The sequence below is a fragment of the Delphinus delphis genome, chromosome 5, assembly GCF_949987515.2.
Source record: "Delphinus delphis chromosome 5, mDelDel1.2, whole genome shotgun sequence".
NCBI lineage: Eukaryota > Metazoa > Chordata > Mammalia > Artiodactyla > Delphinidae > Delphinus > Delphinus delphis.
Window position 1 is genome coordinate 102,112,655 of NC_082687.1, and position 11,548 is coordinate 102,124,202.

Genomic DNA, 11,548 nt, shown 5'->3' on the forward strand with positions numbered 1-11,548 from the left:
AGGGAATTATACTTTTTCAGATGGATATAATGTATAAATTGGGTCTCCTTCCTTCTCAATGATTTTACTAACTAAAACTACAACCCTTTTTCCATTTTCCCAAAAACATACCTCAACACTACCTCTAAAAAATACACAGTTACTAGTAATTGTTGACTAAAAAAAGAGTTTGATTTGGAGGCAGCTGTATTTCCCCAAAAGCTAGTCAGGCATTTTCAAATACCTGTGATTTATGTAGCAAAATATGCTCCTAAAGACAGTAGATGATATGACAACATGCCAAGGAGAAAATCACCAGAGATCTGACCTGTGCCATACAAAGTGAAGTCCAGCTCCAAAGTCCCAGGACAGCACTCCGCATGCACATACCCCTGCATCCACAGAACCTGGAGAGGTGGCAGGCGATCCCAGGAATACGGCACAAGCTCATCAATGTTACATCATCTTGGGCAGGACACCTTGGTTTCTTTATGAGTAAAGGAACCTAACTTGCAAGGATAGTCAACCAAATTACAAAGCTTTTAGCAGAGTGCCAGGTAGAGTAGGTGCTCTACGAGTGGTAGCTATTATTACCATTTATTATTTTTTAGAATGACAACCAGAAAGCTAAGACATCAATGAAACACTTGTGGATGATTTTCCTGTACAGGTTAAGAAAGTCTGAATTGAAAATCCAGCTGAGTTACAGGAAAATTACTCCCTTTACAAAAGATTTACCACAGACTTCCTTTAAAGAGGGGCCCCCTCCATTGTACATTTAATATATAATTAGATACTGCTTATTCATGACATTTTTCCAATCAAAAGATATTCTTTTCCATTCCTCCCACAGCAAATAAAAACTCATCTGCCTAGAGTTTTACTTATTCTGTTTTGCTTCTCATTTCAAGAGTAATATGTGTTCATTAGAGAAATTCAGGAAGATAGAAGCAGAAAAATAAATCACCCATAGTCTCATCAGCCAGATATAGCCATTGTTAGCATTTTACATACACTAAAATGTAGGCCAGAACCCACTGGCCTAGTCAGCCAGTTTCCTTCTAATCACTATGTCCATGCCTACAGTTTTTTGATTTTGTATATATAGTTTTAATTGTAACTGGTTTTGGTAGTATTTTTTAATATGAGCAATTCTTCTCATGTCATGACAAACTTTTCACTATGCCATATTTACCTAATAATTTCTTGTACTTGGGAATAATGCTATAGTGTCTCTATGTAAAGTACTTGTGATAGCTGCTATCATCAAAATCAACACCATTATTAAGATTACTGCTGCTAATTTTTAAACTCAGAAAGACCTCCCACTTCTAGAAGATAGGTCAATATTTCATATACATTTTCATTTTCTTCAGTTTTGCTTTTACAATTAAATCTTTAGTCCATGTAAAAATGTACTTTAATGTATGTACAGTAAAAGACAAGGACCTAAAAAAAAAAAAAAGCCTTTCTTTCCAAAGTGCTAACCAATTATCCCCAAATCACTGAATAAACCTTCTTTTTCTGACTGATTTACAATACCTCCCTAAACAAGAGTTACACACACATACACACCTGGCCTAACAGGCTTCACTGATTGATCCATATACGCATATATTATTTTTTGGGTTCAAAATGTTTTAATATTTGGTAAGGCTAGTACACCCACCCCAACACACACCCTTCCACTTTTCTTCAAAAATTAATTAGCTATTTTCACTCATCTTCTTTTCTAGATAAATTTCAGAACTACTTTCTGCTGGAATTTGGAATAAAGCTGCACTAAATCTACAAATTAATTTAGGAATAACTGATGTCTTTCTAACACTTCTTCCCTTCCACATACACAATATGTGTTTCTATTTATTCAAGTTTTCTATATCTCTCTACAAAACTGGGAAGTTTTCTTCAAATGGGGCATTTACATTTCTTATTAAGGTTATTTCTAGAAATGCTTTTTGTTACTACTGTAAATGATTTCTTTAGATTTTAAGTGGTCATTAATTAGATTTGGATGGCCACTGATTTTTGTACACTTGTTTTGTACAAAAGCTCAGGAGGCCTTCTATAATCTGCAGACCATAAAGTACCTCCCCAAGTTTGTTTCACGCCACTGACAAAGAAGAACCCACTGGCCTAGTCAGCCAGTTTCCTTACCATCACTGAAATACATCCTGCTCAGGCTCGCCACCTACCCAATTTTACTTGCTCTTCAAGGCTCTGCTCCCACGTAAAAGTTTTCCTGACTAGCCTGCTCCCAGTTATCACCTACCCCTTTCTATTCTCCTCCAGCACTGAAATAAGTTCTCATACATTTAACACTTTCCCCAAAGTTAGGAATAATTTTCTTTTTATCAAATTAGGGCATCCAACTTTTTATATTTGAGAAAAGATTCAACAGAAAACAAGTAAAGTGAATTTATATACATTTTGCCTTTTATCTTAAGAGATTATAAATCTGAAACAAATTTGGTAAAAAATGTATTGTTTGTTTAAAATAGTGATAAACTGAAAGCAGCCTAAATATCTTTCAATAGAGGTTCAGGTGAATAAGTTATGTAATTTTTTTTTTTTTAGGTAAGAGATTTTTATTCTGTAATATTATTTTTAATGGTTATGCAGCCAAATAAATTGATGACAAGAACAATACGTATTGACATAGAAAAATGTTCACAATATGTTATTAAGTGAAAAAACCAAGACAAGACAAAAAAAAAAGAGGGGCTAGAAAACAGCACTGTAGAAAAATTGTTTTTGTTTAATAGGAAAAATGTCTGAAAAAATATATACGAAAATTAAAACAGTGGCTATTTCTGCCAAGTAGTACTATATGTGAACTTCATTTTCTTTTTTATTCTGTTTAATGAGCACTTACTGTTTTTATAATCAGATTTTATAACTAGTCAACTTCAAAAACATGCCCCACTGATAACAGCTCATTATAAGAGTACATAATCACTTTTAAATCAAATATACTTGTGGAAACATACCAAACAACAACTTTGAAAAACAAAATCATTTTTTTTTTATCTAGGTGAAAAATTCTGAGTACATAGGAACTCGGGGGAAGTATCATAAGGTGCTGGGGCAGTTACTACTGCAAAAAGCATTTTAAAATATAGTCTGAGACTTTCAGAAAAAAGAGTACTGAATCATGGAAACACCCTGTTGAAAAGGTCCTTAAACGATTATCTAGTCAAAGCTCCTCATTAAACAAGAAAAATGAAAAAAACAAAAAGCAAACGAAAAACAAAAATAGAGGTTAGGTGAGTTCTCCAAGATCATACAGTTAATTATTGGCATAGTCCAAAAGTATTTGTAATTCAAAACTTATGCTTTTTAATTCCTTTCTCAATTTCTCCCAGTCAAGATATGCTGCAGTCTGTCATCTCTACTTAGACTATAAAAGACAAATGTTGATTTTACTATGGTTTTCTTATCATCTGTCCAAAAAGTGAACAGGAATGTATACAATATTGTGAAATGAAAAGACTCACTTCTCTTGGTTAAATATAGCTTCTGAGCTCCATAAGAAAGTTTTGACAATTAGGCATTATGTTAGACTGTAACAAGTAGAAGGCAAATTCTAGTATTTACAGACTTTGAGAACCTGAAAGTCAGGAAGAAAAAAGTACTACTGAGCTTAAAATTACAACTGTGCTGCAAACTTTTCATATGTGAGTTATATGATATATGAGTTCATTCAACACATCATACTTTTCACTTCTCTGGTTTATTCACTTTCTCTTCGAGGGTTCGGAAGGGGCCTCTTTTTAAGTCAATTTTAAACTTAATATGTTTTAAGCACAAGTTTTTCGTAACACAAGCCATAATTAACCATTGTAAACGTCACTGATACTTTGCCCACCAGGGGGAGCCCATATAGATTTTTCACACAACAAGAAACCTCAAACATCAAGTTTGTATGAATTCTAGAATCATATTATTCATAATATGATCAATATTGTAAAATCACTTGATAATATTGTATTTCTATCCCCCAAATAGAGAAAAATTAATTGAGATCAGGTATGTAAAGCCCTCAACAGAGTTACTGACCTATAGCAGAAGCTCAAAAATAACGGACTTTCCAAAATTTAGATCCTCCTGAGTATTAGTTATGGCACTCAAAGAAAATAATCTGGTATTCTAACTTGTACACAAGTTGGTGTGAGCTCAGTTGATATCTGCCCTGATAGATGGTTCTATCCTTGGTATGTTGACAAACCTGGTTCTCAAGCCTGCAAGATAGTATCAGACCATGGACAGGAAGAGTTCATTAAAAATGTCATCCTGAGAGGACCTGTTTTGGCAGCCCTATCCTTAGTAGGTGATACACTGAACTACTGGCTACCTGCCAACTAGAAACTGAGAAAAGAGGGAACTCTTTGACCCATTCCAGACTTTTCTTGGAATGAAGGAGAAAGTCAATTGACTATCCCTGAGAACCATGCTTCTACAGTATGTGATACAATCATTACCACCCAGATGACTTTCTTTCAAGAATAAAGAATGCACAATTGAGAATAAAAGTCTATATAAGAACCTGGTATCTAAATGGCCCTACTCAGTATCCCCATCTGCAGTCTGGTGTGGTTGACTTGCCTTGTAGCTCTCACCATAATAAGGCCCAGCCCAGTGTTCGCTGGATTTGTGAGGTGGTTGGCTGGGTATATGAACTATGTGTCTATTTTAAAGACTCAATCATCTCCAAGATCTAAATACGACAAACCTAGAGGAACCCACTGGGTTCCAGCTATGCTCTCCAATCCAGATTTACCAAGAAGCACTGCCACTGGGGAGTTACCCACCACTTGTTGTCTTAATAAAACTCTAATGTCTGTTGGGCCCCGTGAATCTATTCTCCACTGTTTAGAACTGAGAAAGGGAAGGCATGATTAATTGGCATCCTACTCAAACTTTGAAAAAAATGTTATTGTGATATCTACCACCATGAAACTTGCCAACTAGAAAGCTGGGAATTATTCTACCTCTCCCTCTTTCTACCCCCACCAATGGCTACATTTTTTTAAAATCCACCTCCTAAATATCAACTTCATCCATTCACTCCTCTGTCACTAGCTCATCAGCTCTCACCTGGATTACTGCAATAGCCTTCCAATTAGCTCCTCTATGTCAGTCGTGTTACACTCCAAACCCATCTGCAATATTGCTGATTATCTTAAAAGACAAATATGAACTTTTCAGGCCTCTGCTCACATAGCTTAGAGCATAAAGTCCAAACTCCTCAGCACTGCTGACAATGCTCTCACCCAAGGTCTGGTCAACTTTTCCTCTAAAGAGCCAAACAGGAAATACTTCAGACTCTGCCAGCCTTTGCCAGCTACAACTCTACCACTATAGCACAAAAGCATCCATAGCCTACATGAAAACAAATGAGCGTGGTCTCATTCCACTGAAACCTCATTTACAAAAATCGGCAGCGGCTGGATTTGGCCTATGGGCCAAAGTTGGCTGACCCCTGCTCTAACCTAATCCAGAACAGCCTCATCTCTTGCCTCTCTGCCCCTCCCCCAGGCCTCCTCCAGAAAAGGGCTCCAATCACTCCAGCCTTGCCTCTGCTCCCCCCATCACCCTGCTGTTGTACACCGGTGCCTTTGCTAACACTCCTCCCTCTGCCAGGAATGCGATTTAACTCCCTTCCTTTGTCTGGTAGAATGGTTCTCATCCTTCAAGGTCCAGTTTGATTTTCTACCAATTCTCCCTCAAGGAGCTTTAGTTATCCTTTATTTCTATTTTCAAAGAGCCGAGACGTATGTCTCATAGTTTTTTGTGTCCTCACAATGACTGACACCTATCAAGAGTCCAATGCTTACAGGAGATGGAATAAATCAATTAGTATTGAATAAATATAATTTCAAAAGCTATAGTCTTCATAAATCCTGGAAAATTTCAGAGTGCAGTCCATACAAAGGGCTCACTCTTTATACCATGGAAAGTCACTAGCACTGAGTTCTGCTTACAGTACACACTCAGTTATTATGATCCATAAAAATACAGCACCATGAAGTTAAGAGAAGACTTGGAGAACATTAATGGAGCGAGAAACTGTGTCTCTCTCAGCCCTATGGCTGGTTCCAAAGGGGCTCCTCAAGGAGGAGGGGGAATGGCGGTAGAGGGGCAAGCTGGCTAACGAACCTCTCTCTTCCCAGCCCCCTCATCCCAGCCTTAGCAAAAGCTGCTCCTTATTTCCTTTGCAAAAAGAACTCTCCATTAATTTTTTTTAAATCTATATGATTCAACAGACCCACGTTCTATTTGAATCCTACATCCTAAACCTACACTGTTTCCTGATCTATTCCTGTCTTGTGTGGGCCTGTCTCCAGCTTCTCACTGACCCTTGGCACCTGTTGCCTGATACTGCTTCTTTGAACAATGCTCCCTCAACTGAAACCCAGTTTAAGTAGAATTATACTCAATCCTTGGATAAAGTCTATTTCTAGCTACTATGGATAATAATCCAGGTGGTCCCAGCTTAGCCTTTGGCTCCAAACACTGGCACACAAGTTCAACACTACAACTGAGAAGAAAATCGAGGAGGACCTGGGGGATCAATGCTGAGCATTACGGTTGTCACTTCTACCTGAGTCGTCGTATTATTTATGGGTCTGCTTCTCCACTTGACTATAAACTCTTTGATGTAGGATCTAAATCTTACTAATAAAATAAAAGCTACTATCTATTCAAGGTTTATTCCAGATACTGGATTAAGTGTACATATATACTGTGTAATATTAAGGAATCATGTTAGGATCACACATTTCTAGAACTGGAAGGAGGCTTGGACAGAGATCAACCAGCTCCAAAATTAAAAGCAAAGTGACACAGTAGATAACACTCATTCTTTAATTCAAGAAACATTTACTGAGAACCTATCCTGCACTATTCTAGAACCTAAAGAGTCTTTGTTTTCATGAAGCATATAGTCTAGTGGATAAACAACAAGTCAATGGATACATGATATGTTAGACAATGACAGGAATAAAGGGGAGTAAAGAACAGAAAAAGGATGCTACTTTATACAGGGCAGTGGAAACAACGAATGAGCAGAGGCCTAAAGATCAAACCACATGGAATCTGAGAGAAAAGTGTTCCAGGTCGAGGTAACCACAAGCGCAAAGGTCCTGAGGTAGGAATGTGCCTGGTACATGTGAGGAAAGCAAGGAGGCTAGGGCAGCTGGAGTAGAGTAAGAGGAAGGTGAGAGGAGGGGAGCTCGAGGAAGGTAGCAGGGACTTTGGGTTTGGGTTGCTGTAAGAAGTCTGAATTTAAGCCAGGAGCTAAAGATAATTAACTCATAAAAAAAATAAAAGTAAATGACACTTAGCTTTCACAAAAGCAATGTATAATAAACAAAGAAAAATTCATCTGCATGTCTAATCTGAAAATAGAATTCCCAACAACACAGAGTCGCTGTTTATCTTATAAATGAGACATCTTTGTTTTACAAGAACTTGCTACAGTTATAGTCTAAGCTGTCGGCTTTACCAATGTGGACACTGAGGTGCAGAAAGATTAGGTGGTCTGTCCACTTCATGGCTCAACTTGGTCTAGAACACAGGTTCCCTGATGTTCTGTTCACTGGCTCCTGTTGCCCCTGCAGACTCAGTTTGGCTACTCAGAGGAGTCTTGGTTTACTGTGAACTGCTTCTCCTGGACTCTGTAACCTTTATAAATTAGTAAGAAAATGAAAAAGCTGCCCCTATGAGGCACCTCCAGACACATTCCCACACCAAAGCCTGTCATACAAGCTCCCACAATTCTAGTTTTTTATTCCCCACAGAGTTGAAGACCACCAGGCAGGTAAAGTGAAGACAGGTCAGGCACTGTGCTAGGGAACAGAAGGAACATTTTTGTCAGTTTTGCCTGCCCAGCATCCCTTACTCCCTAGTGTCAGACACAGCACTCCCTTTTCCAAGGTTCTGGTGGGGCAGCAATCACAGCACCCAACCCACCTATTGGAGTGGGCATCTGACCTGGCCATGTGAAGAACCTTATCCGTCTGAGGCCATAACAAGGGCTCAGGACCCAAGCAGAACCAACTAGAGTCCTTTCCTGGGGTTTTATGGATAAGATCTGGAGAAAGAAGCTCCTTCCTGTGTTTCCCAGTTTTACCAGCCAACACATTCCTATTTTGCTCAGGTTAGTTTAAACTAGGGTACCCTTACTAGCAATCAAAAGAATTCACACTCATGCAAGCACTTGCACACCTTTCCTCATTTCATCTGCATAACCACCTTATAAGGTTGCTATTATTCACTCTATTTTAGGAGTGAGGAAACTGCGGTTAAGTAACTTGCCCAAGTTCATGCAGTAAGTAAAAGGCGTTCAAATTCTTTGGTCTTTATGCTTTGGTCTTTATGCAAGGTCTTTATGCTCCAAATCTTATTCAGTATGCAATTATGAATATAGTATTAACTCAGGAAGAAGAAACTCAGCTGAAGAATTTTTGGTTTAAAATTATACTGGAAGTATATGTATGGGGCAGGGTGGGAAATAAGCAACATTAAACTGGAGTCAAAGGACCTGCCTTCTTCCTCTGGCTCTGTCCTGTGACCTCATCTATTATGACTCTGGGCAAGACATTTCACTTACCTGAGTGTTAGTTTTCCCACCTATAAAATGAAAAGACTGAACAACATGAACTTAAGATCCTTTTAAGTACTAAAAGAAAAAAGTCCATGGTTCTGCTTCAGGCATACAGACTCTATTTTTACTATATGTTATGTAGGATATCAGCAAATTTCAACCTGAATGTCAGGTCCAACAATAGGTAATGGTTGCCTGGGGCACAAAGTTCCAAAGGATTCTGAGCAACACAGATGTACTGGGACATTAACACTGGCTTCCATGCTCCCAGGGAAGGAGAAAGAGGAATAACTGCATGTTTGCCACACATATGCCATCGCTGATAGCTTCACCTTGACAGAGGAGTGTCACTGCCTCCACTATCGATGCTATTAGTACCTACACAGAATTTTCAGATTCCCTCATGAACTTCCTTGGTTCCCTTTTGCAAGTGAAGAATGAAAGTACAAGAAAGCAAAGTGGTGTAGGGAATAAAGTTTTGTGCCACTGATGAAAATACATCTAAATGGCCTACACAGAGTTAGCGTAGGAGTGAAGGGGAACAATAATAATCATTATGGCTCTTTACGATATATACAAAGTCTCATAAGATCCTAATAATCAGCTTACCAGTCAAGGAGGGTATTATCATGCCCATTTTATAGAAAAGGGAAATGAGACTTGGGTAACAGGACTTACCCAAGTCACCCACATCTAAGTAGCAGAACCCAGATTGGAATCTAAGTCTTCTAAATCCAAGACCCAGTTTCTACTCCCAAGGTCCCCATTCATCCCACAGCCCAAATGAGTTAACTAATCAAGCTCCCAATGCAAAGTGGCATAGTTATCACTGTTAGGAGTTGTTCAGCTACAAAAAGTTCCTCCCCGCCCCCAAATCTGAAATGCCATTACTAATTTGTTTGTAATTTAACGGGTAGACACGCATTGAGTATAAATAAACTGAGCATAAAGTTACCCATCTCCACACCTTTGTGCATACTCTTCTCTTAGCCTGAGATGCCCTTCTCCACCCTATGCGCACTGGAACCAACTACTCTTCTTTCAAGATTTGTTTCAGGCATCATCGCCTCTGTAAAGCCTTTCTTGGCCCTGACGCATAATTGAACACTCTCCTTTGTGTTCTACACAACGTCTTCAAGGTGTTGTGTCACTTCTTTTGGTAATATGTCTGTCTCCCCCACCATTCCTTTTAAATCGCGTTATTCTAACACAATGCTTGTCAGAAGGTAGGTGCTTAATGTATGCTTATTGATGGACTGAATATATTCATCTCGACCAATTTCCCTTCCGAGGCTTGAATATCCTCTGCAAGCTGCCACTCACTAATTCATGCATACATATATTAAAAAATATCTGAGTGTCTACAAAGTACCAGGCACTGCACTGTGTATCAAACAGAAGTGGGTTTACCATGAAGTTTGAGCGTCAGGGCCCCTCCCCTGCACCCCCCCAAAGCTCTGAACCTTTTTTTTTTTTGTGTGACTTTGTATTTTTATTTCTTAAAGAGGACAGACAGAACTGTATAAGCTTCGAGCTCCACAAAAACTAGATCCACCCTTGGTGCCAAGGATCCAAAAGTGAACCTGGCAAACTTTATCTCTCCCCTTACAGAGTTTCCTGTGTAGTGGGGAAGGAGACAACCATTTGTTCATTCATTGATCCAACAAACATTTACTAAGCAATGCTCTGAGTCAGGCTTCGGGGATTCTGAAGTGAAGCCAACACTGTTACTGCCTTGAAGGAGTAGGTCCCAGCTCTCCCGAACGAAAGCCTGCTGTGTTCAGGGAACAGAAAGTAGTTTAGATGGCTGTAACAGAGGGTGTTTGTGAAAGATTATCCTAAACCAGTCTCAAGACAGACCGGTCCCTGGCACGAACCCTAACCTATTGCAGGAGGCAAGGAGAAGGGCCAGGTCGGCCGAATGCGATCTTGGATCTCAGTGCGGGGCAGGGGAGGGGAGGGGGCTGAGACAAGTAAACAGAAGAGATAAATACACTGTGACTGTAGTCAGTGCTGCGACAGGAAAGCAAAGGACGGTGGGGGAAGCTTCGCCTGCGTTCAGGTCTGCAGTGACGGCAAGCTCATTACCTCACAAAGCAGCCCATGTACGTTGCAGACATAGTTCCGAGCTCCCCAACATGCGTCCCCATTCCTCGACCTAAGGCTGTTCCTTTCCAAAGACAGCCGTCGACTCTCTGGGACCAACTCTCCTGACTGCCCTTGACACCACCTTCTCCAGGCGCTTCCCTCACCCACTGCTTACGGGACAGAGTCCGGTTTGGGGTCTGGGGTCCCTGCCGCGGATCCGCCCCCCTCTCCAGCCCGCCGTTTCCATAGCAACCAGCTCACCACTTCGCGCGCCCGGCTGGAGAAGTCGCCCTTAGGCCGGGGGCTCCGGCGGAACAGCTCGTCGCGGCTGCCCTCGACCCCGCCGCCCACCGCCACTCCCAGCGCTTTGTTGCGCGTCTTCACGGTCTTGACGCTGGCCCGGAACAGCAGTGTGATGTCCACCGCCATGGCGACCCACACCCACGGCCCCCACCAGAGCCGCCCACGTCAGCAGCCGGCGACCGTGGCGCGAGCTGGGCAGCTGGAGGACCGTTCCGTTTCCGCACGCCTCCGCTCACCAACGGCGACACGAGAAGAAAGGTTCCGGCCCGCCCGGGGCTACGGCGGCGAGAGGAGAAAGGTTCCGGTCTCCGCCGGCGGGCGTGCCCATCCCCTCGGCTACCCGGACCCAGCGACGCTCACACCCGCGCCCGTTTCTCCTCCCGGCAAACTTTGGCTGACTTAGCCGCGCGGGGAGGTCCCGGAGTCCCGAGCCCTCGCGAGCTCGCTTAGGGCGTGTAGGCCCCGGAACCGAGGGGATCAGGAAGCCGGAAGGCTGGCTCCATTCTCTTGGCTCCCTGTTGCGCGGGTTGCGAGGGGACAGGAAGCGACCCAACCTGACCCAGACCTCAT

General features: G+C 41.3%; 1 protein-coding gene across 1 annotated transcript in view; it reads right to left on the reverse strand.

Annotated features, from left to right (window-relative positions):
- The window catches only part of STX18 (syntaxin 18), a 120,728-nt gene extending 109,535 nt beyond the window's left edge, over window positions 1-11,193 (reverse strand). The window contains exon 1 of the mRNA XM_060012814.1: window positions 10,937-11,193. Coding sequence (XP_059868797.1) covers window positions 10,937-11,104 — 168 coding nt within the window. The 5' untranslated portion in view covers window positions 11,105-11,193. The remainder of the gene's footprint in view (window positions 1-10,936) is intronic.
- Window positions 11,194-11,548: the final 355 nt, after the last annotated feature.